This window comes from Petaurus breviceps, unplaced genomic scaffold (assembly GCF_028583685.1).
Source record: "Petaurus breviceps papuanus isolate PSGF00001 unplaced genomic scaffold, PetGlider_PUasm1.0 419, whole genome shotgun sequence".
NCBI classification, from domain to species: Eukaryota; Metazoa; Chordata; class Mammalia; order Diprotodontia; family Petauridae; genus Petaurus; species Petaurus breviceps.
Window position 1 is genome coordinate 9,270,027 of NW_027186324.1, and position 20,750 is coordinate 9,290,776.

The window sequence follows — 20,750 nt, forward strand, 5'->3', positions numbered from 1 at the left end:
TTTTATAAAGCAAATTGCTGTTTGACATTACTTCATATTATTTAATTGATTATAAAAAATATTCTTTAGGGGCAGGTAGGTGGTGCAGTGAATAGACCACTGGCCCTGGAATCAGGAGAACCTGAGTTCAAATCCAGCCTCAGACACTTAACACAGAACTAGCCATGTGACCTTGGGCAAGTTACTTAACCCTAATTGCCCTACCTTCCCCCCTCCAAAAAAAGCAAAAAAAAAAAATTCTCTAAAGTGAGTTGTATAATCAAATAACATCAGCCTGATTTTGCATTGTGAACTATAAGGTGTATTGTAAATAGGTAGGTAGATACAGCATTTATCAAGACATATTAAGTCCTTGGTTTGTGCCAATATGCTAAGTTCTGGGAATACACATACAAGCAAAAAGAAATTCTGTACCCTCAAGGAGTTTACATTCTAATTGGGGAAGCAACCGGGGGGATAGGGGGAGTTTAAAAAGTTGGCCCAGGAACCATGGGCAAAACAATTTTGAATCGAGTATGGTTGGTGTAAGTTGGCTTCCTTAGATAGAGATTCTGTAGAGACACTCCACAATTGGAAGAAGAGGTTAGTGGTGAAGACATTGTCAGCTTTTAGGATAAGAGTGGAGAAATTGTCCTGGAAGTCACAGATTCTCTTAGCATCTTCCTCATCAGTCTTGCATACAAGATATTTTAATCCTGGTTTACACAGTCCCAGGAGACAATGCAGAAAGCACATTTATCGATCATTTTACTTATTTATTTTTTCTATTCAAATAACTCTGAAGTCTTTTTTTTTTTCCATTTAATAGTATCTTATTTTTTTTTCCAATTGAATGTAAAGAGTTTTCAACATTCATTCCTTTAAGATTTTGAGTTCCAAATTTTTCTCCCTCCTTCCTTTCCTTCCCCCTCCCAGGAGAGCAAGCAGTCTGATATAGGTTATACACATTTTAAAAGATAAATTGAAAAAAAAAGAAAAATAAAAGATAAACTGTCCAGCTTCTCTCTCTACCCTTAAATCTCAACTTTTCTTAAACATGTACAAAGCTTATTGAAGCCTGTTGAGCTAACCATGGAATATAGATAAAGCATTAAGTTAGGAAATGGAAGACTTTTCAACAGAGAAGAGAGAGGCTTATTTGCTCCCAAAGCAGGAGGGGAGGTGGCATTGGCAATAACAGATACACCTCCTCACCTTAACCTCACAGTATCCCTGCCTCCACAAGAAGATGAATTGGTTTGTATTTTGTGTATCTGTTGCGTTTGTTTACATGCGCTAATATTGTTTTCTCCCAGGAGAATGTAAACACTAGAAGGGCAGAGAGAGTTTTATTGTTGTCTTTGTATCCACAGTGCCTGGCACATAGTTGGTGCCCATAAGGGTGGGTTGCATGCATTGTTATTTAGGAAGCTAAATAATTAAGTTTTTAAAAGCACATGTCAGTTGATATTTGAGATCTAAAGTTTCCTTCTGTTAAACAGTCATTTATAAAAACATTTCTGTTTTTTTCTCCAAAAACTAAGTTCCAAAAATTTGTTTATTCTTAATGCTTAAGAAAAATGTATTGAGGGGCAACTAGGTGATGCAGTGAGTAGAGCACTGGCCCTGGAGTCAGGAGGACCTGAGTTCAAATCCAGCCTCAGACACTTGACACACTTACTAGCTGTGTGACTTTGGACAAGTCACTTAACCCAATTGCCCTTCAAAAAGCGCAAAAAAAAGTATTGATTACCAAGATTAGGAGGGAAGCAGAAAACAGAAAGAATTTTTACAAACTGTCTCTGATAAAGGCCTCATTTCTAAAATATATAGTGAACTGAGTCAAATTTATAAGAGTACAAGTCATTCCCCCATTGATAAATGATCAAAGGATATAAACAGACAATTTTTCAGAGGAAAAACGAAAGCTATATAATCATATGAAAAAATGTTATAAATCACTGTTGATTAGAGAAATGCAAATCAAAACAACTGTTAGGTACCACATTACACCCATCAGACTGGCTAACATGACAAAACAGGAAAATTATAAATGCTGGAGAAGATGTGGGAAAATTGGAACACTGATCATTGTTGGTGGAGTTGTGAACTGATCCAACTATTCTGGAGAGTAATGTGGAACTATGCCCAAAGGGCTATAAAAATGTGCAATACCCTTTGACCTAGAAATAACCATTTCTAGGGCTGTATCCCAAAAAGATCATAAAAATGGGAAAAGGACCCAAATGTACAAAAATATTTATAGCAGCTGTTTTTGTGGTGGCCAAGAACTGGGAATTGAGGGGATGCCCATTGCAGTCATATACCACATACCATATAACACAACTTCATTGATTGGGAAGTGGCTAAACAAGTTGTGGTATAGGTATATTAATGTATTGTAATGGAATATATTATTGTGCTATAAGAAATGATGAGCAGGGAGGACACTGATGTGGCTGTCGTCGGAAGCTGCCGTCTTGTGGCAGCAAAACCAACGCATGGAGAGCCAATAGGAAGAAGGAACAGCAGCCACTCATGGGTTTCTTTTGCCAATGTTCAATACATCACACTTGAACCATGGGGAATATATTTGCTAACCTCTTCGAGGGGCTCTTTGGCAAAAAAAAAATTCGAATCCTAATGGTTGGTCTGGATGCTGCAGGAAAGACAACTATTTTGTACAAACTGAAGCTGGGTGAAACACCAACTACTATTCCCAGTATAGGTTTTGATGTAGAAACTGTAGAATACAAAAACATTGGCTTCACAGTGTGGTATGTTGGTGGCCAGGACAAGATCCGACCCCTGTGGGGCCATTACTTCCAGAACACACAAGGACTGATTTTTGTGCTTGACAGTAATGACAGAACGAGTGAATGAGGCCCGAGAAGAACTGATGAGAATGTTGGCAGAGGATGAGCTTAGAGATGCCGTCTTATTAGTGTTTGCTAACAAACAGGATCTTCCGGATGCCATGAACGCAGCTGAAATCACAGATAAACTTGGACTGCATTCTCTTCCACACAGAAACTGGTCCATCCAAGCCACCTGTGCCACTAGTGGGGATGGGCTCTGTGAAGGACTGGACTGGCTGTCCAATCAGCTCCGAGACCAGAAATGAATCCACAAAAGTTCCTTCTCTCCCTCTTTATCCCCACCTATTCGCCCTTCCCTTTACTCTCACGTGGCAAACTGTGTTACTTTGTGGTATTCAGTGCCGGAGGCTACTTTTTTCCTACCCGTTGTCACAGTATGTATTGTACCATGCTGTAAATGTGGCAAATACAGGCCTGAAACACAGCTTTCTTATTTAATGTAAATAGTTTTTGTTTCCAATGGGGCAGTTTCTGGCACTCCTATACAATATTACTCAGCTTTTTTATTGTAAGAAAATCAACTCACCATTTGGTGCTAGGAAGGGATTTTAAGCACATTGACACTTGGGTTGCTGGGGGTTAACGTGCAGCAGCAGAGCCAAATGCTACTCCTGCTCCTATTGGCTTGTGAGATCTGTGTTGAGATCCATTTTGGCGGTTGGTTTTTAACCTGAACTCAATGTATTTTTTTAATAGTAAAAAAATTTAAAAAGACAAGTAAAACACTGAAACACACAGAACAGAGAAATATGCTTAGTGTAGGTTTTGCAGTAACAACTTGAATACCATAATTGTCTGCAGTTTCTCTTTTAAACTTGAGAAATGATAAAAGGGTGGGGTCAAGATGGCGGAGTAGAAGCAGGACCTCCGCGAGGCTCCAGCTTCCACCTTCCCCAGTTCATGTAAAGGGGACTCTGAACAAATGTTGGAGCTGGAGAACCCACAAAGTGACACAGAGAAGCTAACCTCCCACTGAGGACAGCCTGCCAGGCCGGCAGCAAGTGGCCAGCGCAGCGCTTTGGGAGCCGAGCCCAGGCCCACAAGAGCGGAGGTTTTGGTCCCAGGACAGGCCTGACCAGCTGCCAGCCCTAGGGACTCCACATCACCAGCAGCTGTGGTCATCTCCAGAATTATCAACACATAGATGCGAAGGACATAGTGAGAGGTCACTGCAGTGCGAACTTTGGGACCCAGTAGTTGGGAGTGCAAGGCTTTTGTCCCTGAGGTGAGGAGCTGCACCCCCAACATGGCAGCTTCAGCTCCTGACCTGCAGATTGTAGGGGGACCAAGCGACCAGTCTGAGGGGTAATCGCTCTTGCTTTAACCTTCTTGGATTTGGATTGCGGCCTAGGGTGGAGGTCCTGGGAGTGTGTCCAGCTTGCCAGAGCATGTGGAGGCTTCAGCAAGGGCACCCAACTAATACTCCGGCAGCTGAGAAAACCCCAGTGTTTGGGATGAAGCTCCCCTGTCTGGTAGCAGAGTCCTACTGTGGCAAAAAGCCCAAAATTCAAGTAATTGAGTGGCAACATGGCCAGGCAAAGGAAACAAAGCAAACAGAAGAATCCAACGTTAGACTCCCATTTGGGGGGCAAAAAGGATCGAAGCATGGTACAGGAGGAAGACAGTGAAGTCAGAACTCCTGCACCAAAAGCTTCAAAGGAAAATATGAGCTGGTTACAGGCCACAGGGGACCTTAAGAAGCAGGTAAGAGAAGTGGAGGGAAAAGTGGGAAGAGAAATGAGAATGATGCAAGAAAATTACGAAATGAGAGTTAACAGCCAGACTTGAGGAAAATAACACCTTAAAAAACAGACTAACTCAAATGGCAAAAGAGGCTCAAAAAGGCAATGAGGAGAAGAATGCCTTAAAAAGCCAAATTTGCCAGATGGAAAAAGAATCTGAAAAAACCAGAGTTGAATAGAAAATTTGACATTCAGATACAAGAAGCAAGAGAAGCATAAGAAGGTAAACAGGGAAAAGAAATCATAAGGAACTTATCAAAGTTGAACTATTAACATTCCTACATGGAAAAACAATAATTGTAACTGATGAAACTTTTGTCAGTATGAAAATAGTTGAAGGGAATAGAAATATATGTGTGTGTGTATGTATATATGAGGGTATATGGGCATATGAATGCATATGTGAATGTGTGTATATATGTTTACAGGTATAGATAGAGGGCACAGGATCAATTTAACAGGAAGGGATGGTACTTAAAAGGTGAAATTAAGAGGTGAGAGAGGAATATAATGAGAAGAGATGGGGAGAGACAGAATGGGGTAAACTATCTCATAGAAGATGCAAGGAAAAATGGTTACAATGGAGGGGAAGAATAGGAAGGCAAAGGGAATGGGTCAACCTTATTCTCACTGAATTTGGCTCGGGGAGGGAATGAAATACACACTAAATAGGGTATCTCACCCTACAGGAGAGTAGGGGGGAAGGGGATGAGAGGGGGGATGATGGAAGGGTGGGTAGCTTGGGGGGGAGGGAAGTTGGAAGCACCCACTTTTGAAAAGGTACAGATCAAAGTAGAGAATAGAACAAGTGGGAGGTGGGATAGGAGGGAGGGAAATATAGTCAGTCTTTTACAATATATCTGCTGTGTTAATGTTTTGCATTAGCTACACATGTACAACCTATACTGAACTGCTTATCTTCCCAGCAAGGGTGGGTGACAAGGGAGGAAGGGAATGAATCTGGAATTCAAAGTTTTAAAATCAAATATTTAAAAATACATATATATGTATCCAAATATATATTATTATTAATACTATTTTACATGTAATTGGGAAATAAGATATACAGGCACTGGGGCATAGAGATCCACTGGAAAAGTCGAAAGAGGTATGGGAGAAGATATGGGAGAGAGCAGATTGGAGGAGGGGATATCCTGTGGGACTGCTATTTTGGGGTGGTGGGTAGGGGAAAAACGGGGAGAAAATTTGTAACTCAAAATCTGATGGAAATGAATGATGTAAATCAGAAGTTAATAAAGCATTTGAAAAATGGAAAAAAATTATAAAATTTTGTGATCAATTTTGCATGGTTAAAATAGAGATCCATGTAGTGCTATGTCTTTGGATATTTATGTATTTCATAGAGTTTGTATTTGTGTTTATATGGATACTTATTAGGAACAAAAGCTTTGAGGTTGTGGTTCAGAGCAGCCTGTACATTGAGAGCATTGATCTTCAATCATAAACCATTTATAACTAGACTTTTTTCCCCTTGCAGTTCAGGTCAGGCTGTGATTAGTCCTCCATTTCACTTGAATAACTCTTAGGAAGGACACAATTATGGCTGGTTATAAACAGTGAGAACAGTTTTTTGACATATTTGGACAATAAAACACCAGCCTTTTAATTTTGGTCAAGTGTGTGTGTGTGGTGCTTCTGTTTGAAACTCTGCAGTTAAGCACAGCCTGTATTAGCCCCAAAGCTTGGCTGGAGATATTTCAAAAACACAGTCAGGAATACCAAGCATTTCTCTATGGTATCTAGGTTTTGAAAGAAAATAAATTCAGCATGAGAGCTTGGGGAGTCATTCCATTCTAGAAATATTCTGTCCCATTTTGGAACAATACCCCTACCTGTGTATGTGTGAAATGTCCTTTACTCACCCTCATTCCTACAAGGGTCAGATTTGCCATCTGGAAAAAAAAAGATCTTTACTTTTTTTTTTCTTTTGTATTTTGATAAGCATTGAAGAAGCTGGAGCTGTTAAACTTTATCTCAGGAAAAGCTCAGAACTGGTTTGTTTGGTGTTGTGGAAACTCTTACTACTTCCAACATGACAAACAAGCACTATAATTAAAGCTATTAGAATAAAATCTCTGAATTATTTAAAAAAAAAAAGATGATGAACAGGTGGCCTTGAGAAAAACCTGGAAAAAGTCACGTGAACTGATGTTGAGTGAGGGGAACAGAACTAGGAAAACATTGTACACAGCCACAGCCACATTGTGTGCTGACTCACTTAGACTGACTTAGCTCTTCTCAGCAAAACAAGGACCTAAAACAACTCTAAAAGACTCATGGAAAATTCTATCCACATCCATAGAAAGAAATATGGAATCTGAATGCAGATCAAAGCATACTATTTGCTCTTTTGTTTTTTTCTTTCTCATGGTTCCTCCCATTCATTCAAATTCTTCTGTACAACATGACTAATGTGAAAATATATTTAATAAGAATGTGTGTGTATAGCCTGTATCAGATTGCACATCATCTTGGAGAGGAGGGAGGGAAGGGAGGAAGACAAAATTTAAAACTTATTCACTTGCATAAGTTATTTTTTTAAGTATGTTGATTAATAAAAGATTGAGGCAAATGAAAGGAATGTAAAATTTCCTATCTTCTGCCACTGAAATATAGAATATTTGATGTCAGTATTGATCTTAGAGAATCCAAACCCTTTCATCTCTCATTTACACAGTAATATTTCCATGGGTTACATGTTCTGCAATAATTGTTCTGAAGCATGAATGTTAACCTCCTTTATTTTTTATATCTGCTAAAAAAACAACTAAATTAGCCAGACTGTAAAAAATTTAAGTTTATGAGTTTATCATACCACAGCATACGTTTTAATTATGTGTTTTGATATGTATACTATTACCTTAGCTGTGTTGATCAGTTTTTGTATTTATTTCCTCTTGGCATACAAATTCCCTTAGAGCTTAATCTCTCGGGCTTTAACTGTCTCCTCTGTGTGGGTAGTTGTCATCTGCTTGGAAAAGTCAGACCTCCCATACATATCTTTTGCTTGACTATACATATTTGTTATTTGGGGTTTTTTTTTGGTTTTTTTTTTGGTATTTAGGGGCTAGGTTGGCAGAGAGAGGGAGCTAGGGATAAGGTAAGGTAGCCCCAAAACAGTATAATTAAAGCATTATTTTTAAAATAAAGTTTATTGTATCTTTTTTTTTTCTTTTTGGAGGGCAATTGGGGTTAAGTGACTTGCCCAAGGTCGCAGGGCTAGTTTTTTTGTGTTAAGTGTCTGAGGCCAAATTTGAACTCAGGTCCTCCTGACTCCAGGGCTGGTGCTCTACTCACTGTGCCACAGAGCTGCTTCTAAAGCATTTTTTTGATGCACAGAAAAATAAGAAGGCTAGAAAAAGTCACAGGCAAGCAGTACAGCTTTGAAAGTTACTCACTGAATTCATTATATGATATTTATTATATGCTTTAAAAGATAAGCAAGCTGTACATAGAGATACAAAGAGATCTGCTGTTTAATATACAGTCTTCTTTTTCAGTTTTACTATGTTTATAGATATGCCTGTCTTAATGTTAGGTTCAGAAAAAATTTCAGCAATAAAATTAATCTATCATAACACATATCCACAGTAATAAAGTAGGAAAGTATAATAGATGTCTCCTGAAACAATGGTCATAAAGCTGAGCATGAATAACTAATTCATTCAGTGTATGGGTGGGGTTTTTTGTCAGTTTTGTTTCCAGTAGAACATTATTTTTCTTTTTAATTGTGAATTTGACAGTGTACAAATATTGTCAATAACAAGAACATGGATTGAATAAGAAATATATATGTGTGTGTATATCTATATATATAATTTTAACAAGATAGTCATAAAGTTGCTGTATATGTGTTCCTTTTACTTTTTGTTTTCTTCTGTGCCTTTTAAAAATAATCTATTAATGTTCTTTTGTAAAATGTCTTTTAGGTAGCTTCCCACTCTTATTACAAATGTCTCCACACATACACACACTGTTAAGGGAAACAGACCCCAGTACATTGGCCATGTCTAAGAATACCAGCCTCAGTACCTCTAGTCTAGCTCCGTGTACTAAGGGAAGGGAAGGGTGTTTCATCATTGTCATTGTCTTTTGCTACTGTGGCCAGAGCTCTGAGATCTTAAACAAGTTTACCTTCACAGATTTGTGTGTTACAATTTGTTTAGACATTACTCAGTAAATTACTAACAACTTACTTTGTTTCCAGTGCTTTACTACCAAAAAAGGCGAGCTTGTCATCTCACAACCATTCTAAACAATTTCTGTTTGTCATCTTTACCAATCTGATGAGTATGAAGTGAAAGTTTAGACTTGTTTTAATGTATTTTTTTTTTTGCTATTAGTGATTTGAAGCATTTTTAAAATCCGGTTATTGATTGCTTGTATTTCTTCATTTGGAAATTCCCTATTTCTATATTTTAACCTTAATTTTATTTCTGACAGAAGAATCTGCAGAGTGGGAAAAAGAACTACAGCAGGAACTTCAGGAATATGAAGTGGTGACAGAATCAGAGAAACGGGATGAAAAATGGGACAAAGAAATTGAGGAAATGCTTCAGGAAGGAAATTAACTCTATTTTGGAATATGATATAATCTTGAGACATTCCATTCACTGACATGAAATTCTGTTAGTCTGGACTCCACCACCACATAAACTGAAGAGCATATAATGGCATATGGAAGATCATTATGTAGAGAAACAACCAGCATTATTTCTTTGTTTAAAATTAAATAATCGTTTATTCCTAATAATCACAAATGTATGTTTCACATAACAATAGCTTATCTGAAGATAACTTGAGGAGTCCTATTTGTAGGCTATATTGATGTAAAGGTAGCAGAAAATGTAGTTAAGATTTTAGAATAGTGCATTCTCTGAGGTTAAAAGTGGGCCGGCATTAATTTATTCTTTATGCAGAGTTTTACAAAATTTCTTCATGTTTGTACTTTTATCACTGAAAGTTCTCTGTAAATATGCATTAAAATACTTAATTCTCTTTAATTATTATCTCCTAAATGACCAAACCATGCCAAAGAACTTAGAGAAAACATTTCAGAATTACTGTATGGGAGTAGCTTCTTTTGGTAAATACTTTCAGAAAACCTACCTAGAAGCCAAATAACTTACTTCGTGTTGATTTTTAATAGCTTTACCCTGGCATTATTTGCAGTTTCTAATCAGAAAACATTATTATAGTATGGATTTCTTTTTTAAATAAATGGGGAAAGTTTTGCTTTTTTTAACTATACATAATTTTAATGATTTTCTTTTTGAATTACATGCCACTACCATTTCAGGTCTTGTAGGCTTCCACTCCTTTTTGTATTAATGGTACTCAGAAGATATTTAAATTTGCATTTATTTTTTCTTGTTTAAGTAGAGCTGACATGTATAAATACTTTAGTTTCATTCACACTAATTACACAGTTTTGTATTTATAAAATGTATTTATGTTCCTCCTGATAGAGACATACTAGAATATTAGTGACCATTACTGATTGCACCCTGCTGAATAGTGCTTGTTAAGACTTTTTTTTAAGGAACAGTGCTAACTCCATACAACAGATAACTGCCAGAACATATGGTATGTCCTGCAGCCTTTACATTTCCTTGAAGGCCTTTATTTCTTAAGATGAGGGTGGTGCTACTGGTTAGCAGGTTTTTAAATAAAAAAAGAAATGCTCCATAAACAACTCAGGTCCAGCAGACATTATCCCTTAACATATACTGGTATTTTATTTTATTTTTTTAAATTTTTTCTCAAGCAATTGGGGTTAAGCAACTTGCTCAAGGTTACATGGCCAGTTATTTTTTGTGTGGGTGCCAAGTATCTGAGGCCGGAACTGAGCCTGGGTCAACGCCGGGGCCAAACCTCCATATACTGGTATTTTTAAAGAAATTTATGGTGGGTCATCATGATACATTGATGCTGGTAAACTGTACATTACCATTCAAGACCAAACCTCAGGGTCTAAATTTTCTAAAGGTATGCATGAATTACATGGAACAACTGATAGTTTTCAAGGCCTTTTAGTCTATGGTGGAATTCCTTTTGTGAAAGTACCAAAGTTCAGAGAAATGGAATCTCCTCCTTTCTATTGATGAGAAATTTTGGGGTGTTGTTGGATAGTGGAGACAGAAGCAAAGGTAAGAAATGTCTGCCTGTTGATAGAGCTTTGGGGTTTCTGATGAGGGAAATAAAGAAAACGATTCGGGGGACAGGAGGGTAAAAACCACAGTAAAATTTAAGATGGAGCCAGTGAGCTTACATCGAAGGGAAAAAGAGACCTCAAATAACAATATTACCATGTCCCGATTTCAAGAAAATATGTGACATGGTTGGTTATTAAATTTTAAACATAAATTAGTCATGAATTAATCTGTAAAAATCTTTATAAATATGAAAGAAAATTATAGATGAATTTAAAGAGCAGCCTATTAATGCAGCAATGCTTCATTTTTCTAGCATAGTCAGGAAATGATTGTTTGTGGAGAAGTAAATTTGCCAGAAACTGGAATTTATACCTTTACTAAAACTTGGGGTGGGGGGGGGGAGTTAACAGCTTTGTTAGTGCTATTGTGGATATAGAGGCTATTTGTCCATGTTCCGGTCCCCAGATAGTCTTGGGCATCCCTGCTTCCCTTGTTTGCTTTTTCAGTGGTCTCTTCCTTCAGAAAGTCACATTTTTCGAGTCTTTATCAATAGGTTTTCCTCTGCACTTTCTTTGCCCATCAAGTATAATATAGAAAGAAAGTTTGGGATTCCAAAAAGGAGCTGATAATAAGCTTTTAAATCAGTAAATTACATTTTTGCCCAATTCCAAGTCAGCAAGCTGTAAGGGTAGCAGCATACTTACAGAAGTAATGGGACAGCCATTTTTTTTTCAATGGCATGAAACATTTTTCCCACTTGTTTTGTGGTTGCCACCTGTGATCCGGATTGAAATTGTCTCAAATCTGACTGCTAGAGTGACAACATTTGACCCAATATGAGTACATATGAGCAAGAATAAACACTAACGGGGCAGCTAGGTGGCACTGTGAATAGAGCACTGGCCCTGGAGTCAGGAGGAGCTGAGTCCAAATCTGGCCTCAGACACAACACAAAAAAAACTAGCCATGTGACCTTGGGCAAGTCACCTAACCCTAATTGCCTTAAATTCCCCCCTCCAAAAAGCAAAAAAGAAAAATCAAAAAAATAAGTATTAACAGAGGCAGAAATTATTTATCGGTGAGAAGTATAAAAATTATTTAAACTGGTTTTGGCATTAAAATATTGATAGTATCTGTTTGTATTATGGGTTACAAGTGCTCATAGCATGGAACAAATCTAGATGGGGCTATCATTTTTGACAAAGAATTTCCTCTGTTGAGTTAAACTTGGACCTGCCAGATTTTCCCTCTTCACTCCAAAATAGAAACCCTTAATTACAATTTTTGAGATTTTTTTTAAAGTGTCAGTGATTTTTAAATGGAAATGAAACATTTATCAAGATACATTGCAGTCACTTTATATCTAGTGTTTTCTGTTTCTTATGCTCTTTTGTAAATGAATATTTTCAGGATCAACAATTCTCAAGTTTAGAGCATTGTTTTAAGAAATGTAAGCAGTTTGTTTTAAAAAACGTTACACGAGTTGTCTATGGCTTTCAAAATTGTATTGTAATTACTGTGGCCTCTTTTAGTTATAAAATTGACTTAAATTTTTGCATATTTTATAGATAAAATATTCTGATATGGAATTTGTACAGTTTTTTGTTTTGGGGATTTTTTTTTGCTTTTGATAAGAGGAAACGCTAAAATATTTAGAAATGATACGTAACTGAAAATTACAGTTTCATTTTGGCAGTTTTTTCTTTCATTTAAAAATTAATAAAGACTTAATTATTACCAATAATTTTATTATGAAGAAGGTAAGTTACCTCATGAATAGGTACTTCCACAGCCTAAATTAAAGAAAAGCCTAAAATGATAAATAATCCATAATTTGTTACCAAGAACAATAGTATCTTATACTAAAGCTCATTATAAGCTCAAGATAAATGACAGCAGATGAAAATATATATAATTAATGAAAGCTTTTATGGGCGGCTAGGTGGCGCAGTGAGTAAAGCGCCAGCCCCGGAGTCAGGAGGCCCCAAGTTCGGTTCTGTCCTCAGACACTTAACACCCACACAAAAAAAACTAGCCGTGTGACCTTGGGTAAGTCATTTAACCCCAATTGCCCTCCAAAAGGCCCCAAAAAAAAAGCTTTTAAAGCATGTATTATGTCTACTTAAGCATTTGTTGAATTACCATAAAACCAGTATAAATCATTAGCAAACTTGAGACTCAGGGATTCATTCAAGTATTGCTATTTTTTTTCTTTAAAAAAAATACTCAGCATAGAATTCACTCAATACATTCATGTGACTTACATAATTATAAATTTTGGATGCGCTTTATCCTGAATAAATCCTGATTTTAGTGGGAAGATTTGAGTTGTGTTTTCTTTGATTTCTAAACACTTTTTTCTGAAATACTATCCTAAATATTTCAAAGTTGTATGTGAATTCACAAAATTGGAAGATTCTTGAGATTTTGTATTGTCAGTAAAATGAAGTCTATCTTTAACATATAATTTATCAACAAACATCTACTTTTATTTTTAAAAATTAATTTTTAGTTTTCAACATCTTTCTTATACAGTAACAAATATTTTTTTAATTTATTCAATTTTAGTTTTTAACGTTCACTTCTGAAGTTTGCGGGCTGTTTTGTTTCGAGTTTCTTCCCCTCATTAGTGGCAATCATTTTATGCCTTACTGTACACACTTAGCTTGTGAACAATGGCACTCACTTGTAAGATAGTTGACTGTGGCTTAGAGGCTAAGAAAAGCTAACTAATGGTCCATTGAGAAATCAAACTTATAACCTGGGGTTACCTGAAGTCGCATTTTAATGAATTGAACTAACTGGACAATCTAACATCACCACATAGTATTTACTGTTCTGAATGCCTGCCGAACCTGCTCTGCTCTGCCCTCCTTTATGTATGGAATCCTCCATTCTGCTCTGAACAAACTACCATTCTTACTGGACTACTTTTATACTCTGATAATCAAGGAAACCTGACTCTTCCCCAAAGAGCACTAAAACCCTCACCGTCTGTTCCAGTACAGAATTCTTCTCTTCCCCTTCTCTCATCGACCTCATCATACTAAGGCAGGAAGAATAGGCACATTCCCTGCTCCCTACTGTCATTTCCAGACCTCCTCCCTGTTGCTATCACTGCAATCTTTCTTTGGAGATTGTCTATCCAGATACTGAATGATGGTTACCTACCAACTTGTGTTTGTCCGTCATTTCTCAAGGTATTCAGTAGGTGTTTCACAGTGTTTCTATATGCCCCAATGCCTTCGCTTTAGCTTGGGGACTTCAATGTACATGTTGACATATTCTCAAACATATAGGCTCTTTGTCCTCAACTCCCTTTGGCCTGCATCTTATTTCCACCACACATAAGGATGTTCATACCCTTATTCTTCCTTTAGAGACTCCCACCCCTGCCTTTTGTGCTCCTACTTTAATGCTGCTCAATGAAGTCACACAATCGTCCTCTGGCTTCATTACAATTATATTACCTAATTACAACTGACTCCTTCATTGATGTATGTTAATCTTTTATTCTTCCCTGACTCCTGATGGAACTTTGCAAAGGCCTATTCAAGATCTCAGGTTACATACTTCATTCTTCTCTCCCACTTCCAATTCCTTGGAAGCACAGGATTTCACTTCAAATTTTACCAAGAAAATTGAGACACTCTATGGTGAGCTCACTCTTCTCCCCAAATTTATACCTCAGATCCCCTCAACATCATTTTCCATTCTTTCCTCCTTTTTCAGACTTGGAGGACAAGATGGTCAAGATGACAAGGTCATCCCCTCCACTTTGTGCCCTTGATTTAATGCTGTCCTCTCCCCCTCCAGGAGCTTCCAACTTTTATGATTCTCCTTTCTATGTACTTTAGTACATAGATTCTCCATTGACTTCTTCCCACCTGCTTACCAAAGTGCCCAAATTTAACCCTAATGTCAAACCTTTACTTGGCCCTGCTGTTGCCTAAAGAGGCTAAATAAAGTATGCCTTCCCTCCTTTTCACAGCCAATATCCTACAAAAAGTTTTTCACTTTAGCTGCCTTCACTTAATTTCTCGTGTATTTAACATTTGCAGTCTATTTTCTGACCCTGTCCCTTGATTAAAACTGTTCTCCAAAGTTGCCAATGGTCTCTTTCCCTAAGATTTTTGTTTTAATTTTTTTTAATATATGACAAGTTCAGTACATTGTTTCCAAAGCTGTTCTATTTGTCTCTGCCTCCCTATGAATTTCTGTTCTTTCTGTGCATTTAACATTTTAAAATGTTTCATTAGTATTTTATTTTTTATTTCACATCACTTAAAAAAAAGTCCTCCTCTGTGACAGTCATATAAACATGCAAAAAAAACCAGGCCACTTGAAAATGTATATATATCTCATTCTGTACTTTTCTGTCAGTATGTCATCTCTCTGTTATGAGGTATAAGCATGCTTCATTAGTTCTCTGGAGTCGTGGTTGGTCATTGGATTGATGAAATTTCTTGTCTTTCAAAGTTATTTTATTTTATATTTTGTTGTTATTGTATAAATTAATTAATCTGCTGTTCACTTTTCATTGCATCAGTTCACACAAATCTCCCAAGGGTTTTTGATTCTACCCCCAAGAGTTGTCTTAATTTGCACTTCTCTTATAGACTTGGAGCATTTTTTTATGACTTGATCAGTTGGATTTTTCCCTTACAGAACCATGGGTTCTTATCCTTTGACAATTTACCTTTAGGCAAATGACTCTTCTAATGTGCATCAATTCCTTATGTATCTTGGATAGGAGAACAGAGAAACTTGGTGAAAAAAGGTTTCCCAGTTCACCCCTGCCCTTTTCGTTTTAACTGTATTGGCTTTATTTGTGCTAAAGTTTTCAACTTTATCAGAATTTCCCAATTTCTCTCCTGTGATCCTCTTTTCTCTGTGTTTGGTCAGGAGCTCTTCCCTTATCCATAATTGTGATTTTTTTCTTCCTTGCTCCTTTGTTTATGAGGTGACATATCCATTCGAAATTTATTACATGGAGTAGGACATTAAACCTAATATCTCCTAGACTACCTTTCTAGGAGTTTTTTTGGTCAGATCATGAATCCTTACTCCCAGTAACAGGGGTTTCTGGATTTCTTTGGATCTGGTATACCTAATCATGCCACTGTTCAACAACTTGTTAAAAAAAAAAAAACTAATACTAATTTTGGGGCAGCTAGGTTGCACAGTGAATGGAGCACCTACCCCGGAGTCAGGAGGACCTTCCCCCTTCCAAAAAAGAAAAAAAAACTAGAATACTATTTTTTTGTGTGAGATCTGCTACTGCTAAGCATCCTTATGTCTTACTTGAAAAAAAAATTTCTACTATAAAATATTTTTATGTCAAAATATTTACGACCACATTTTTCATGAAAGCAAAAACTTGGAAACAAGATGTCCATTGATTGTGGAATAGTAAAGGAAATTGTGGTATGTGATATAATGGAATATTATAAGTTCTGTAAGAAACAATGAATGTGATGAATACAGAGCACATGTAAAGATCTATATGAACTAAAGCAAAATGAAGTCAGCAGAACCAAGAAAATAATGTATACAATGATTGTAACAATGTAAATGGAAAGGACAGCCATACACAAAATTATCAAAAGCAAATGTTGCAAAATTATTAAGAACATGTGTTGCTTGAAAGAATAGACTGAAGAAGATGCTCCCACCTCTTTTCAGAGGTGGGAGATTCACAAATATTGTGCATTGCACATATTTTCAGATTCTTTCAATGTATTATGGTGGGTTATGGTGATTTTTTTCATCTTATTAGATTTTGTTTTGTTTGCTTTTTGGAGGGGGGAAGGTAGGGCAATTGGGGTTAAGTGATTTGCCCAAGGTCACAAGGCTAGTTTTGTGTTAAGTGTCTAACGCCAAATTTGAACTCAGGTCCTCCTGACTCCAGGGCCATTGTTCTATTCACTACACCGCCTACCTGCCCCTTAATAAACCCTTGTTCCACAACAGGATGCAGAACTAGGGCCAGTGGGAAGAAGTTACAGAGGTAGATATTTGTCTAGTCCATATTGCAGCAATACATAACCAGAATTGGGCCACTAAAGCTAGTGAGTTCTGCCATCATTGAGCAGGCTCCTTGTTGCTTTGACCAGGACAAGTTGTAAAGTGTCCTGTAGCTCTCAGATTCTGTGCTTCTCTGAAGCTTCAAAAGTTCCAAAATAACATGATCAGAATCACTGGACAGTTCCTTCAATTTGGAACCACTAAAGGTACTTCTAGAGGTTGGTTTTTTTTCTTTTAGACTTAAGGGTCAGAACACAAATACAGAATAGGAAAAAGAACCAAAAACATACCATAAACTTAAATATTGGAACTTAAATACAAAGTAAGAAAGGGGGGGGGAGCATGTTATGTGCATAGCAGAACATAAGAGAGGATTCAAAGTATGTAACAATAAATTTTCATTGCAAAAAAGCTTGCATGATAAATAATACACGTTGTATTAAGAATCGTCCATCTTTGCTTCCTTGAGTTTTCTTTTGTTCTCTGCTGTGCACTTTACTTTGTTCTTTTGACCAAATTAGACTTTTAAAAGATCAAATCTTTTTTTTTTTTGCTTTTTGGAGGGCAAATGGGGTTAAGTAACTTGCCCAAGGTCACATGGCTAGGTTTTGTGTTAAGTGTCTGAGGCCAGATTTGAACTCAGGTCCTCCTGACTCCAGGGCTGGTGCTCTACTCACTGCGCCACCTAGCCGCCCCCAAAAGATCAAATCTTAATGGTGAAATCCAGAAAAAGTTACAGTGAGTCTTTTGTCCAGCCCATATCAGCATAGAGAGAAAGGTCTACAGAAACTGGGGACAGAGTTGGAGCAAGAACACTCAGTAGGCAGAGTACAGTGCCCAAGGAGAGCCTGCACACCGGCACAAAAGGAGATTCCAGACTCATACTGGGGTATTGCAATGGGAACAGGTACCAACTGGCAGCTTTGTCTCCTTACTAACCAGTCCAGGGTTGCAAATTAGAAGGGAGAAGCCTATGCATGCCTTTCCCAACTGGAGGTGTGGGGGAAATATGGAGAATGAAAGAAGTTAACAAACCAAGCAGGAGCATTGGTTTAGACCCCAAGTTCTGAGCAGGGTCTACTTTACTCCTAGCATCAAACCCAGTTTGCCGAGGAATAACCAAGGCAAGAAACTCAGGACATCTTGGAGCCTACAATTCTGCCAGTTTGAACCAACAGAGCTTTCCAGTTGGCAGAAAGGGGCAGAGTCTAACAACGCTAAGCCTGACAGACCCAACTCAGATCAGGAACTTGCAAAGTTCAGGCTAGAGGGGCAGAAATCAGACTTTTCCCTGGCCCAGACCCCTTTTGGAACACTGGAAACTTGTAAGTCCTCAGGCCATCAATGAAATCCTAGAATAACAACATTCAATGTCCTAAGAAAGCAGCAAAAGGATCATCTCAGACCTTCCCTCTTGAAATGTGGCAGAGTCCATTCCTAACATCACATCCAAAGTCAGGAGGTAGGCTAGAAAAATGGGTAAATAAAAATATTATAACAACATAATGAGCAATTGTGTCAGGGATACTCAAGACACAAATCCAGAAAAAGAGAATGACTCAAAAACATCTACAAGCATTGTCTCAGAGTAAAACTCAGCTTCAGCACAAATTCAAATAAAATTCCTGGAAGAGATAAAGAAAAAAAAAAAAAAAAAAAAGTTTTAAAACATTTTAATAAATGGAATGAAGATGTTTGAGGAAAAAAAATTGGAAAAGAAATGAGAACTATGGAAGAAAGAACTAGAAAACAAATTAACAAGTTGGCACAATAGGCATAAAACCTTGTCCAAGGAATAAATTCCCTAAAAATTGGAATGGACCAAAGACACGATGATTTCATGAGGTAACAAGAAATATTAAAACAAAGTCAAAAGGCTAGAAAAATAGAAGAAAATATAAAGTATCTCAGGAAAAACAACTGAACTGGAGAAAAGAATGAGCAGAAAAAAATTTGAAAATCATTGGTCTAGCAGTCCCCAGAAGGCTTGTGGCTGGCTTAGGGGGCCTGAGAAGGCTCAGGCATGGCGGCCACAGCTGAGGGCATCCCTGCAGCCCAGCAGGAGGGTCTGGGTCGAGACAATGCAATGGTGGAGAGGGCTGAGAAGGCCATGGAGCCTGCCAAGGTGGACATCACCGGGCTGTGCCAGGACATGTTTTCCAAAATGGCCACATACCTGATGGGCAAGCTGACAGCCACCAGTGAAGATTATAAATTTCTGGAAAATATGAACAAACAAACTAGCTTGAAGTATCTAGAAAATCATTGGTCTATCTGACTGCCATGATCTTCTTTCAAGAAATCTTAAAACAGAACTGCCCAAGTCTCTTAGAACCAGAGGGCAAAATGAAGATAGAATCTACTTGTCACCTTCCAAAAGAAATTCCAAAGTGAAAATTCCTGGGAACATCATAGCCAAAATCCAGAGCTTCCAGGTCAGAGAAAATATACTTCAGGCAGCCAGATAGAAAGAATTCTAATACCAAGGAGTCAGCAGTCAAGATCATACACAATTTAGTAGCCACTGCAGTAAAGTCTAGAGAACTTGGGATCAGTATTCCATAAGATAAAGCGTATGGGCTTACAGTCAAGAGTGACACCCAGCAAAACAATATCATGCAGTGAGTAAAGCACCAGCCCCGAGTCAGGAGGACCTGAGTTCCATTCAGGCCTCAGACATTTAATGCCCACACACACAAAAAAAAAACTAGCTGTATAACCTCGGGCAATTTACTTAACCCCAATTGCCCTCCAAAACGCAAAAAAATAAAAAAGCCAAAACCCAAAAAACAATATGCTACAGGAGAAAAAATGGATTTTTCATGAAATATGGCACTTCCAAGCATTCCTTATAAAAAGACCAGAGCTATAAAGAAACTTTGAAGTTCAAGCACAAGAGTGAGGAGAAGCAAAAGGTAAACATTAATGAACAATGATAAAGAACTGATCAGAAATAAACTGCTCATATTAAAATATGGGGGGATGATACATGTGTCCCCTCTGGATCCTGTTATCATCAGGGATTCAACTAGGCAAGGTCTAGGAGTAGTTCTGTTATGTCTTGATGGTCTTAAAAGAATGGAAAGAAAGGGTAGAGTAATGTATTACAGGGCAAGGAAAGGAAGGCTAGGGAAGATTATCTCACATAGGATGCACACCACAGATACCTAAGCAAGGAAGGGGTGGTGGGGATTTGACTGATACTTGAATCTAACTCACATCTGAACTGGTCAAAAGAAATTACACATTCACACAGTTGGGTACAAAAACTTATTTCATTCAAAAGGCAAATAAGGAGAAGGTGGGGGGGGGAGTAGAGGTGGAAGGAGAAGGGCAATTAGAAGGAGAATAAATTAAGGGGGAGATGAATCCTAAGAAAAACAAACTTAAGGGTGTTCAAAAATATTTATAACTCTTTCTTGAAGTGACAAAGGATGGGAATCTGAAGGAGTGCCCCCAAATTGGAGAATGACTGAACTATATATGTGATAGAATACTATTTTGCTGAATTCTTCAGAGGACAAATGATGAAACATGCTACCCACCTCTTGATAAACAGGTGAAGAACTCAGGATGCTGAATGAGACAAAACAAATTTGGGGGGAAGGGCATGGCCAATGTGGAAATTTGTTTTGACTCACTATACATGTTCTCGGTTGTGAAGGTGATGAGAAATGGGGTGAGAGAGTGAGAAGGTGGATGTTGGCTGACAAAACATAGTATTTCTTTTAAAATACTATTTGTTATATCAGATGACTCTCGAGGGGTCAGGAAAAAGGATGCTGGGGGAAACTGGTGATATAAAAAAACCAAAAGATATAAATAAAAATATATTTTTAAAAAAAGCTTTTTAAAATAATGTTTTGTAATTGGGTTCTTATAATTCCTACATATGTTGGTAGGTGATTTCTCATACATTCTGTAATTAATTAATGGAATTTCTCTCA

At 37.5% G+C, this 20,750-nt stretch overlaps 1 protein-coding gene and 1 pseudogene across 3 annotated transcripts in view; both read left to right on the forward strand.

The window, feature by feature from the left end:
• The window catches only part of SYAP1 (synapse associated protein 1), a 35,331-nt gene extending 25,455 nt beyond the window's left edge, over positions 1–9,876 (forward strand). For 2 of the 3 annotated variants that reach the window (XM_069100701.1, XM_069100703.1), the window contains one exon: positions 9,065–9,876. In XM_069100701.1, the coding sequence (XP_068956802.1) occupies positions 9,065–9,192 (128 nt within the window). In that variant the 3' untranslated portion in view covers positions 9,193–9,876. The remainder of the gene's footprint in view (positions 1–9,064) is intronic. The other variant, XM_069100702.1, reaches the window with a different exon arrangement.
• LOC138171242 (ADP-ribosylation factor 1 pseudogene) lies at positions 2–6,718 on the forward strand (annotated as a pseudogene).
• Positions 9,877–20,750: the final 10,874 nt, after the last annotated feature.